Source organism: Hyla sarda, chromosome 7 (assembly GCF_029499605.1).
Source record: "Hyla sarda isolate aHylSar1 chromosome 7, aHylSar1.hap1, whole genome shotgun sequence".
NCBI lineage: Eukaryota > Metazoa > Chordata > Amphibia > Anura > Hylidae > Hyla > Hyla sarda.
The window spans coordinates 201,372,988-201,386,022 of NC_079195.1; the positions used below are offsets into that span (position 1 = coordinate 201,372,988).

At 47.3% G+C, this 13,035-nt stretch overlaps 1 protein-coding gene across 5 annotated transcripts in view; it reads left to right on the plus strand.

Moving 5' to 3' along the window:
• SLC1A7 (solute carrier family 1 member 7) overlaps positions 1–13,035 on the plus strand; it is a 115,003-nt gene that overhangs the window by 83,222 nt on the left and 18,746 nt on the right. For 4 of the 5 annotated variants that reach the window (XM_056532200.1, XM_056532198.1, XM_056532201.1 and 1 more), the window contains 2 exons: positions 10,132–10,326; positions 10,565–10,699. In XM_056532200.1, the coding sequence (XP_056388175.1) occupies positions 10,132–10,326; positions 10,565–10,699 (330 nt within the window). Of the gene's footprint in view, positions 1–10,131; positions 10,327–10,564; positions 10,700–12,652; positions 13,025–13,035 lie in introns of those variants that run through there. The other variant, XM_056532203.1, reaches the window with a different exon arrangement.

Genomic DNA, 13,035 nt, shown 5'->3' on the forward strand with positions numbered 1-13,035 from the left:
TTAGGCCTCTCAGATTAGAGCAGTCCTGCTATACCAAACTTACAGTACCATTGGGATCTATGATGCTGTAGACCCGCAGAACCATGGGGGCACTGGGTGTTACATGCAGAAAACATGGGTGCAATCCATCCATCTGAGTTAAAGGGGTATTCCAGGAAAAAAAATGTTTTTATATATCAACTGGCTCCAGAAAGTTAAACAGATTTGTAAATTACTTCTATTAAAAAAATCTTAATCCTTTCAGTACTTATGAGCTTCTGAAGTTAAGGTTTTTCTTTTCAGTCTAAATCCTCTCTGATGACACCTGTCTCAGTAAGCGCCCAGTTTAGAAGCAAATCCCCATAGCAAACCTCTTCTAAACTGGGCGTTTCCCAGACAGGTGTCATCAGAGAGGATTTAGACAGAAAAGAACAACCTTAATTTCAGAAGCTCATAAGTACTGAAAGGATTAAGATTTTTTAATAGAAGTAATTTACAAATCTGTTTAACTTTCTGGAGCCAGTTGATATATATAAAAAAGTTTTTTCCTGGAATACCCCTTTAAACCTTATTCCGCACATGTCTACCCTCAGTTGAGATAAAAATGTATAATTATTAATGCTTTTCTTTATCAGAAATTAACATAGCAGCGTTATATACTACATAAGAAAGAACTTTAAAGGGAACCTCTCATCAAATAAACTTTTGATATATTTTAGATTAATGAATGTTGAATAACTTTCCAATAGCATGTTAATGAAAAATATGCTTCTTTCTATTGTATTTTTCCCGATCAGTCCTGTCAGCAAGCATTTCTGACTCATGCTGGAGTCCTAAACACTCAGAGCTGCCAGCCTGCTTTGTTCACAGCCAAACAGGCTGTGAACAAAGCAGGCTGGCAGCTCTGAGTGTTCTCCTTTGTGAACAAAGCAGACTGGCAGCTCGTAGTGTTTAGGACTCCAGCATGAGTCTGAAATGCTTGCTGCCAGGACTGGTAGGGAGACCCCTAGTGGTCATTTCTTCAAAGTGGAAAATTAAATAGAAAGAAGCATATTTTTTAATAACATGCAATTGTGAAGTTATTCTGCATACATTAATCTATAATATATCAAAAGTTTTTTTGATGAGAGGTACCCTTTAAAAACAAGAGTTTAATTCCTTTCATATTGCTTTACATGCACAGAGGGGGGACAGTTTCCACCTTAGGAATTGCTATTAATAATAATATATCCTATTGTCGTGCGCTGCTCCATTTAGAGATTCTGTGTAGATTCCTCAGCAATTATCTTCATTAGCTCGTGGCACACCATGTCAGCCGTCTGCAGTAATACCGCCATCTCTGTTCTATTTTACATCACATAATGGTTTAATAGTCTGCAGATACTACGCTGCAGATGTTCTATGTTAATGGTAAATCTCTACACAGGTACTTGTCCTGACATGTTATCTAAACTGTGATAAACATAGATAACCGCACGTCCTTCTGTTAACATTTTCCATCATTTAAGTAATTCCAGATTAAAACCCACCAGTGTTTTGACATTACACTTATGGAGACTGTTCATATGGTGTTTCTCAGCAGCCAATACCCTACTGCCTGCTCCTCATAGGGTTATATATGGCTTCATAAAGTATGACCCAATGCAACTAAAGACAGCATAGCACTTTATTGCGCTTAAAAACTTTAGGATGATATTTACTTAAATTGTATACTGTAAATCATAAACTTAGACTAGACCAGCGGTCTTCAAACTGTGGCCCTCCAGATGTTGCAAAACTATAACTCCCAGCATGCCCGGACAGCCGTTGGCTGTCCGGGCATGCTGGGAATTGTAGTTTTGCAACATCTGGAGGGCCACAGTTTGAAGACCACTGGACTAGACAGTCTTTAATGTGCCAGGGGGTACTAGTTTTGCAACATCTGGAGGGCCACAATTTGAAGACCACTGGACTAGACAGTCTTTAATGTGCCAGGGGGTACTCTGGTGGGAAAACTTTTTTTTTTTATGAACTGGTGCCAGAAAGTTAAAAAGATTTGTTAATTACTTCTATTAAAAAAATCTTAATCCTTTTAGTACTTTTTAGCAGCTGTATGCTACAAAGGAAATTCTTTACTTTTTGAATTTCTTTTTTGTGTTGTCCACAGTGCTCTCTGCTGACACCTCTGTCCGTGTCAAGAACTGTTCAGAGTAGCATAGGTTTGCTATGGGGATTTTCTCCTGCTCTGGACAGTTCCTGATACGGGCATCTGGTGTCAGCAGAGAGCACTGTGAACAAAACAAAAAAAGAAATTAAAAAAATTAAGATTTTCCTCTGTAGCAAACAGCTGCAAAAAAGTACTGTTTAACTTTCTGGCACCAGTTCATAAAAAATAAAGATTAAAAAAAAATTCCAACGGAGTACCCCTTTAAGCTGTTTGCTTAACACTGATCAGTTACATCGGCGCTCTATTACTAAAGTCTGCCACAGGTCATAGCAGCCACACAGGCCTAGTACAGGCCAAAGTCTGCAAAGTCTGCCATCACAGCTGATCAGCTCCCTGCCATTGCATCATGGGGAGCCGATCCAGCCACTGGACCACCAATGAAGGCTGTTTAGATGCGGGCGGCATCTATACAGTTAAAAGCCAGCAACAGAGAACGTGCTGGCTATTAGCAGTGGCTGCCTGCTGCTTAATGCAGCTGACAGGTCATTGGTATGGAGTGGGCTCGGGTCCCAACTAAAACAACTATTGGTTGGAATACTTTATGTTAGAATAATTTTTAAATAAATCACACCCCACGCAAGTGTCTAAAAAGTGTAAAAAAGTGTCTAAAAGTCGTGTAAGAGTTGTTAGCACACAGAATTCTGGTGTATTTGCAAAAGCAAATGTTACGCCGAGCGCTCCGGGTTCCCGCTCCTCCCCGGAGCGCTCGCTACACTCTCGCTCCCGCAGCGCCCCGGTCAGATCCACTGACCGGGTGCGCTGCGATACCGCCTCCAGCCGGGATGCGATTCGCGATGCGGGTGGCGCCCGCTCGCGATGCGCACCCCGGCTCCCGTACCTGACTCGCTCTCCGTCGGTCCTGTCCCGGCGCGCGCAGCCCCGCTCCCTAGGGCGCGCGCGCGCCGGGTCTCTGCGATTTAAAGGGCCACTGCGCCGCTGATTGGCGCAGTGGTTCTAATCAGTGTGTTCACCTGTGCACTCCCTATGAATACCTCACTTCCCCTGCACTCCCTCGCCGGATCTTGTTGCCATTGTGCCAGTGAAAGCGTTCCCTTGTGTGTTCCTAGCCTGTGTTCCAGACCTCCTGCCGTTGCCCCTGACTACGATCCTTGCTGCCTGCCCCGACCTTCTGCTACGTCCGACCTTGCTTCTGTCTACTCCCTTGTACCGCGCCTATCTTCAGCAGTCAGAGAGGTTGAGCCGTTGCTAGTGGATACGACCTGGTCACTACCGCCGCAGCAAGACCATCCCGCTTTGCGGCGGGCTCTGGTGAATACCAGTAGTGACTTAGAACCGGTCCACTAGCACGGTCCACGCCAATCCCTCTCTGGCACAGAGGATCCACCTCCTGCCAGCCGGCATCGTGACAGTAGATCCGGCCATGGATCCCGCTGAAGTACCTCTGCCAGTTGTCGCTGACCTCACCACGGTGGTCGCCCAGCAGTCACAACAGATAGCGCAACAATGCCACCAGCTGTCTCAACTGACCGTGATGCTACAGCAGCTACTACCACAGCTTCAGCAATCATCTCCTCCGCCAGCTCCTGCACCTCCTCCGCAGCGAGTGGCCGCCTCAGGCCTACGACTATCCTTGCCGGATAAATTTGATGGGGACTCTAAGTTTTGCCGTGGCTTTCTTTCACAATGTTCCCTGCACTTGGAGATGATGTCGGACCAGTTTCCTACTGAAAGGTCTAAGGTGGCTTTCGTAGTCAGCCTTCTGTCTGGAAAAGCTCTGTCATGGGCCACACCGCTCTGGGACCGCAATGACCCCGTCACTGCCTCTGTACACTCCTTCTTCTATGAAATTCGAAGTGTCTTTGAGGAACCTGCCCGAACCTCTTCTGCTGAGACTGCCCTGCTGAACCTGGTCCAGGGTAATTCTTCCGTTGGCGAGTACGCCGTGCAATTCCGTACTCTTGCTTCAGAACTTTCCTGGAATAATGAGGCCCTCTGCGCGACCTTTAAAAAAGGCCTATCCAGCAACATTAAAGATGTTCTGGCCGCACGAGAAATTCCTGCTAACCTACATGAACTCATTCATCTAGCCACTCGCATTGACATGCGTTTTTCCGAAAGGCGTCAGGAGCTCCGCCAGGATATGGACTTTGTTCGCACGAGGCGTTTTTTCTCCCCGGCTCCTCTCTCCTCTGGTCCTCTGCAATCCGTTCCTGTGCCTTCCGCCGTGGAGGCTATGCAAGTTGACCGGTCTCGCCTGACACCTCAAGAGAGGACACGACGCCGCATGGAGAATCTCTGCCTGTACTGTGCCGGTACCGAACACTTCCTGAAGGATTGTCCTATCCGTCCTCCCCGCCTGGAAAGACGTACGTTGACTCCGCACAAAGGTGAAACAGTCCTTGATGTCAACTCTGCTTCTCCACGTCTTACTGTGCCTGTGCGGATATCTGCCTCTACCTTCTCCTTCTCCACTAAGGCCTTCTTGGACTCCGGATCTGCAGGAAACTTTATTTTGGCCTCTCTCATCAACAGGTTCAACATCCCAGTGACCAGTCTCGCCAGACCTCTCTACATCAATTGCGTTAACAATGAAAGATTGGACTGTGCCGTGCGTTACCGCACGGAACCCCTCCTAATGTGCATCGGACCTCACCACGAAAAAATTGAGTTTTTGGTCCTCTCCAATTGCACTTCCGAAATTCTCCTTGGACTACCCTGGCTTCAACACCATTCCCCAACCCTGGATTGGTCCACAGGGGAGATCAAGAGTTGGGGTCCCTCTTGTTTCAAGGACTGCCTTAAACCGGTTACCAGTACTCCTTGCCGTGACCCTGTGGTTCCCCCTGTAACCGGTCTCCCTAAGGCCTATATGGACTTTGCGGATGTTTTTTGCAAAAAACAAGCTGAGACTCTACCTCCTCACAGGCCTTATGACTGTCCTATTGACCTCCTCCCGGGCACTACTCCACCCCGGGGCAGAATTTATCCTCTCTCTGCCCCAGAGACTCTTGCTATGTCTGAGTACATCCAGGAAAATTTTAAAAAGGGCTTTATCCGCAAATCCTCCTCTCCTGCCGGAGCCGGATTTTTCTTTGTGTCCAAAAAAGATGGCTCCCTACGTCCTTGCATTGACTACCGCGGTCTTAATAAAATCACGGTAAAGAACCGCTACCCTCTACCTCTCATCTCTGAACTCTTTGATCGCCTCCAAGGTGCCCACATCTTTACCAAACTGGACTTAAGAGGTGCTTATAATCTCATCCGCATCAGAGAGGGGGATGAATGGAAAACGGCATTTAACACTAGAGATGGACACTTTGAGTATCTGGTCATGCCCTTTGGCCTGTGCAACGCCCCTGCCGTCTTCCAAGACTTTGTTAATGAAATTTTTCGTGATCTCTTATATTCCTGTGTTGTTGTGTATCTGGACGATATCCTGATTTTTTCTGCCAACCTAGAAGAACACCGCCAGCATGTCCGCATGGTTCTTCAGAGACTTCGTGACAATCAACTTTATGCCAAAATGGAGAAATGTCTGTTTGAATGTCAATCTCTTCCTTTCCTAGGATACTTGGTCTCTGGCCAGGGACTACAAATGGATCCAGACAAACTCTCTGCCGTCTTAGATTGGCCACGCCCCTCCGGACTCCGTGCTATCCAACGTTTTTTGGGGTTCGCCAATTATTACAGACAATTTATTCCACATTTTTCCACCATTGTGGCTCCTATCGTGGCTTTAACCAAAAAGAATGCCAATCCTAAGTCATGGCCTCCTCAAGCGGAAGACGCCTTTAAACGGCTCAAGTCTGCCTTTTCTTCAGCTCCCGTGCTCTCCAGACCTGACCCATCTAAACCCTTCCTATTGGAGGTTGATGCCTCCTCAGTAGGAGCTGGAGCGGTCCTTCTACAAAAAAATTCTTCCGGGCATGCTGTTACTTGTGGTTTTTTTTCTAAGACCTTCTCTCCGGCGGAGAGGAACTACTCCATCGGGGATCGAGAGCTACTAGCCATTAAATTAGCACTTGAGGAATGGAGGCATCTGCTGGAGGGATCAAGATTTCCAGTTATTATTTACACCGATCACAAGAACCTCTCCTATCTCCAGTCTGCCCAACGGCTGAATCCTCGCCAGGCCAGGTGGTCTCTGTTCTTTGCCCGATTTAATTTTGAAATTCACTTTCGGCCTGCCGATAAGAACATTAGGGCCGATGCTCTCTCTCGTTCCTCGGATGCCTCGGAAGTAGAGCTCTCTCCGCAACACATCATTCCTCCTGACTGCCTGATCTCCACTTCTCCAGCCTCCATCAGGCAAACTCCTCCAGGGAAGACCTTCGTCTCTCCACGCCAACGCCTCGGAATCCTCAAATGGGGTCACTCCTCCCATCTCGCAGGTCATGCGGGCATCAAGAAATCCGTGCAACTCATCTCTCGTTTCTATTGGTGGCCGACTCTGGAAACGGATGTTGTGGATTTTGTGCGAGCCTGCACTGTCTGTGCCCGGGATAAGACTCCTCGCCAGAAGCCCGCTGGTCTTCTTCATCCTCTGCCTGTTCCCGAACAGCCTTGGTCTCTGATTGGTATGGACTTTATTACAGACTTACCCTCATCCCGTGGCAACACTGTTGTTTGGGTGGTCGTTGATCGATTCTCCAAGATGGCACATTTCATCCCTCTTCCTGGTCTTCCTTCTGCGCCTCAGTTGGCAAAACAATTTTTTGTACACATTTTTCGTCTTCACGGGTTGCCCACGCAGATCGTCTCGGATAGAGGCGTCCAATTCGTGTCTAAATTCTGGAGGGCTCTCTGTAAACAACTCAAGATTAAATTAAACTTTTCTTCTGCTTATCATCCTCAATCCAATGGGCAAGTAGAAAGAATTAACCAGGTCCTGGGTGATTATTTACGGCATTTTGTTTCCTCCCGCCAGGATGACTGGGCAGATCTTCTACCATGGGCCGAATTCTCGTATAACTTCAGAGTTTCTGAATCTTCTTCCAAATTCCCATTTTTCGTGGTGTACGGCCGTCACCCTCTTCCCCCCCTCCCTACTCCCTTGCCCTCTGGTGTACCCGCTGTGGATGAAATATCTCGTGATCTTTCCACCATATGGAAAGAGACCCAAAATTCTCTCTTACAGGCTTCATCACGCATGAAGAAGTTTGCTGATAAGAAAAGAAGAGCTCCCCCCATTTTTTCTCCCGGAGACAAGGTATGGCTCTCCGCTAAATATGTCCGCTTCCGTGTTCCCAGCTACAAATTGGGACCACGCTATCTTGGTCCTTTCAAAATTTTGTGCCAGATTAATCCTGTCTCTTATAAACTTCTTCTCCCTCCTTCTCTTCGTATTCCTAATGCCTTTCACGTTTCTCTTCTTAAACCACTCAGGCTCCAAGAAGAGGGGGAGACCCAAGGGGGGGGTACTGTTACGCCGAGCGCTCCGGGTTCCCGCTCCTCCCCGGAGCGCTCGCTACACTCTCGCTCCCGCAGCGCCCCGGTCAGATCTACTGACCGGGTGCGCTGCGATACCGCCTCCAGCCGGGATGCGATTCGTGATGCGGGTGGCGCCCGCTCGCGATGCGCACCCCGGCTCCCGTACCTGACTCGCTCTCCGTCGGTCCTGTCCCGGCGCGCGCGGCCCCGCTCCCTAGGGCGCGCGCGCGCCGGGTCTCTGCGATTTAAAGGGCCACTGCGCCGCTGATTGGCGCAGTGGTTCTAATCAGTGTGTTCACCTGTGCACTCCCTATGAATACCTCACTTCCCCTGCACTCCCTCGCCGGATCTTGTTGCCATTGTGCCAGTGAAAGCGTTCCCTTGTGTGTTCCTAGCCTGTGTTCCAGACCTCCTGCCGTTGCCCCTGACTACGATCCTTGCTGCCTGCCCCGACCTTCTGCTACGTCCGACCTTGCTTCTGTCTACTCCCTTGTACCGCGCCTATCTTCAGCAGTCAGAGAGGTTGAGCCGTTGCTAGTGGATACGACCTGGTCACTACCGCCGCAGCAAGACCATCCCGCTTTGCGGCGGGCTCTGGTGAATACCAGTAGTGACTTAGAACCGGTCCACTAGCACGGTCCACGCCAATCCCTCTCTGGCACAGAGGATCCACCTCCTGCCAGCCGGCATCGTGACAGCAAATCAGTCCTTAAGTATTTTTTAGCAGGGCACTGGTATTTATATATATATATATATATATATATATATATAATATATATGTGTTTTATATATATATATATATATATATATATATATATATATATATGTGTTTATATATATATATATTTGTGTTTATATATATATATATATATGTATGTGTTTTTATATATTTATGTGTTTATATATATATATATGTGTGTGTGTGTTTATATATATATATATATATATATATATTTATGTGTGTATATATATATAGATATATTTATGTGTTTATATATATATATATATATTTATGTGTATATATATATATATATATATATGTGTGTGTGTTTATATAAATATATATTTATGTGTGTTTATATATATATATATATATATATATATATATATATATATAGTATAAGCTACATAAAAAGTTGGGTAGTTTTGTATGTTCATTGCATTACTTAGCCAAAGTTACAACCTGCTTTATACTTCAGAGCTGCATTTGCAATTATTTTATTGGACACAGTCCTTTTCTTCTGCTATGGCCAACAGTCACTTAGGCTACTTTTAGAGAGTTCATAGGAAGGTCTATGAAATGAATACATGGACTACAGGATAAAACTTACCAGGAAAAGTTAAATAGCTTGAAAGAATGACGAGACAAAGGGGATATGAGAAAAACTTTTGTATACATAAAGGGAATTAACATAGTAAAGGAGAGGAGATTTAAAGGTGTACTCCGGCGTGCACTTTTCTCATTTTATCCCGTCCGGGCTGCAAAATAAAAGAAAACGCACTTTCTCTTACCTGCCAACGAGCCCCCGGAGCTCCGGTACACACCGGTACAGGTGTTCGGTCCCCGGGCTGTATTCTTCTTACTTCCTGTTAGCTCGGCACGTCACACGGAGCTTCAGCCTATCACTGGCCGAGGCGGGACATCGCTGCGGCCAGTGATAGGGTGAAGCTCCGTGTGACGTGCCGGGCTAACAGGAAGTAAGAAGAATACAGCCCGGGGACCGAACACCTGTACCGGAGTTTACCGGAGCTCCGGGGGCTCGTTGGCAGGTAAGAGAAAGTGCGTTTTCTTTTATTTTGCAGCCCGGACGGGATAAAATGAGAAAAGTGCACGCCGGAGTACTCCTTTAAAAGAAAAACTACCACAAGAGGACATAGTTTTATATTAGAGGGGAAAGTTTTCTGCAGTAATATCAGGAAGTATTACTTTACTGAGAGAGTAGTGAATGCATGGAATAGCCTTCCTGTGGAAGTATTAGCCGTCGCGCCCCCTTCCCATAGACTTTTGTTGAGGGGGCGGGCGTGATGTCACAAGGCCCTGAACACGGAAGCCCGCACACACATCATTCGGAACAATAACTTCTGGAGACTGGGGAGCGGAGCTCCGAAAGCAAGGGAACGGAGTACCCCTTTAAAGGGGTACTTGACTCACCAGCCTTTGGAACGAAATGTTCCTAACGCAGTTTTTGCGCTGCGGGGGTTGGCCACGCCCCTTGTGATGTCGCAACCACGTCACGCCCTCTCCCATAGATTTGCATTGAGGGGGCTTGGTCATGACGTCACAAGGGGCGTGGCCGACCCCCACAGTGCGAAAACAGCATTTGGAACATTTAGTTCTGAACGCTGGCCAATGGAGTACCCCTTTAAGCATGCATGGGATAAGGATAAGGCTATCCTTCATATAAGATAGGGCCAGGGACTATTCATAGTATTCAAGTGTTGGTCAGACTAGATGGGCCGAATGGTTCTTATCTGCCGACACATTTTGTGTTTCTATGTATTCATAATATTGTAGAATCATAATCACTTTACTGGTTGTATTTTTGTTTCCATAGTTCTGCCACACTGCCAATAACATTCAAGTGTCTTCTGGAGAACAACCACATAGACAGACGTATCGCAAGGTTTGTGCTGCCTGTTGGGGCCACTATCAATATGGACGGGACCGCCTTGTACGAAGCAGTAGCTGCCATCTTTATTGCTCAAGTGAACAACTATGAGCTGGATTTTGGACAGATCATCACAATCAGGTAGGTCAGAGAAACTTTAACTTAAAAGAGAAATCCCATCTGGGCCTTTATGGCATTTCCCCAGGAAAGAAAGCAAAAAACTTCGGAGGTGTTGAGGGTTTCCATATAAGAACACATTTTTACGACCAAATAATTGGTGAAAACAGCCAAAAATGTGTATATCCCAAAAAAATTACATAAATTTCTTGAACTATAAAAGGTCAAAATCACTTACTCAGGTCTTCCATCCTTCCCACAGCATTACAGCAACAGCAGCCAGCATTGGGGCAGCAGGGATTCCCCAAGCCGGCCTGGTGACCATGGTGATCGTGCTGACCTCTGTTGGCTTGCCCACTGATGATATTACCCTGATCATAGCAGTAGACTGGGCGCTGTGAGTATTCTGAGTGCTGATTGTTCAGAATTATTTAAAACTCTATTCTAAAAAAAAAGACATTAGTTGATGTGATGTTTTTAAAATGTTTTTCCACCAATAAGGCCTGGACTTCTGCCCTTTCATGCGCCACAGTAATAGAATAACATGATCTGTTCTTTTTTCTTAACATTCACATCATACAAAGCAAGGAGGTCCAGCACCACACTATCACATTCAATCCAGAGATCTTCTTTATTCCACATACATGTACAGTATAAAACTAGGTACGACAAGGACAAGATGTATGACGCATTTTGGGGGTAAATCCAGGGGATCAACCTGGGCCCCCCCAAGCATGTCGCCATCCATCCTTATCATCCTTACCCCCCACCCCCTTTCAGCATGTCACCATCCATCCTTATTGTCTGTGCCCCCCCCCATCAACATGTCATCATCCATCCTTATTGTCCATGCGCCCAACCCAGAATGTCTCCATCCATACTGTGCCCTATTAACATGTGCCCATTCATCCGTACTGTGGCTCACCTCCTTAGCATGACTCCATCCATACTGTGCAGCCCCCATCCCTCCATACTGTCGCTCCCTCTCCCCCAGCATGTCCCCATCTATCCAGTGTCATTTCCATTTAGCTCGTCCCTATCCATACTTTGCCCTCCCCCAGCATGTCCTCATCCATCCAGTGTCTCCCTCAGCATGTCCCCATTTAGTGTCCCACTACAGTATGTCCCCATCTATTCAGTATCCCCTCAACATATCCTCATCCAGTGTCTCCTCAGCATATTCCCCATCCAATGCCCACCTCAGCCTGTCCTCATTCAGTGTCCCCCTCAGCATTTCCTCTTCCAGCATGTCTCAATCCAGTGCCCCCCCTAGCATGTCCTCTTCCAGTGCCGCCCTCAGCATGTCCTCTTCCAGTGCCCACTTCAGCATTTCCCCATCCAGTGTTCCCCCTCAGCATGTCCCCATCCATCCAGCATTCCTCCTCAGCATGTCCCATCCATTCAGTGTCCCCCTCAGCAGGTCCCCATCCATCCAGCATTCCTCCTCAGCATGTCCCATCCATTCAGTGTCCCCCTCAGCATGTCCCCATCCATTCAGTGTCCCCCTCATAATGTCCCCATCCATCCAGTGTTCCCCCTCAGCATGTCCCCATCCATCCAGCATTCCTCCTCAGCATGTCCCATCCATTCAGTGTCCCCCTCAGCATGTCCCATCCATTCAGTGTCCCCCTCAGCATGTCCCCATCCATTCAGTGTCCCCCTCAGCATGTCCCCATCCATTCAGTGTCCCCCTCATAATGTCCCCATCCATCCAGTGTTCCCCCTCAGCATGTCCCCATCCATCCAGCATTCCTCCTCAGCATGTCCCATCCATTCAGTGTCCCCCTCAGCATGTCCCATCCATTCAGTGTCCCCCTCAGCATGTCCCCATCCATTCAGTGTCCCCCTCAGCATTTCCCCATCCATTCAGTGTCCCCCTCAGAATTTCCCCATCCATTCAGTGTCCCCCTCAGCATTTCCCCATCCATTCAGTGTCCCCGTCAGCATTTCCCCATCCATTCAGTGTCCCCGTCAGCATTTCCCCATCCATTCAGTGTCCCAGTCAGCATTTCCCCATCCATTCAGTATTCCCTAACTCCAATTCAGGGTCCAAATTCAGCAGAACAGTTTACACTACAGCAGGAGGTGTAAGGCTTTCCTCTTCCTGTACAGGCTGAGAGGCCGGGCGACCAGAAACCTGTAATCTCCTGTGAAACAAATAAATTCCTTATAAGGAATTGTGGTGGCCCAGTATGGGTTGGTGTTGCCCTGTACCTTTCCTGCCCTGTCAGGCAGTGTCCCTCAGTGTCCCCAGGGCCCCCTGTAGTTGTTTCTCCATTTGTATATATATGTTAGATATTAAAAGATGTGTTATACCTTTAATAAAATGTACCATGTGATTGTTACCCAGGAGGTACCAGTGACCAACTTACCCCCAGAATAACCTATGGGCTCTCTGCTAGTCTCCCCCATATAAGCCCTGGGTGAAGCTAGCCCCTCTCTTGCTTCCTGCTGGGGTCCAGTCAAGTCGTGCCTAGAGTGTGTGTCCAGAGTAGTGGAGGCTTCAAGTCAAGTCCTGCGTCCACAAGTCAAGTGCAAGTAAGATAAAGTCACAGTCCTGTCGGTCACAAGTCAGCCAAGTCAAGTCATTTGTCTACCCAGCATGGCCTGCACTAAATTCTCCAGTCAAACAAGTCCCAGCAAACCTGCGAGTTCTCTGTGTCACTGGTCACCTCCTTGGGCCCTGGCTGAACTGTATAGACTGTAACAACTGTCTACCCTCAGTAAAGCTAC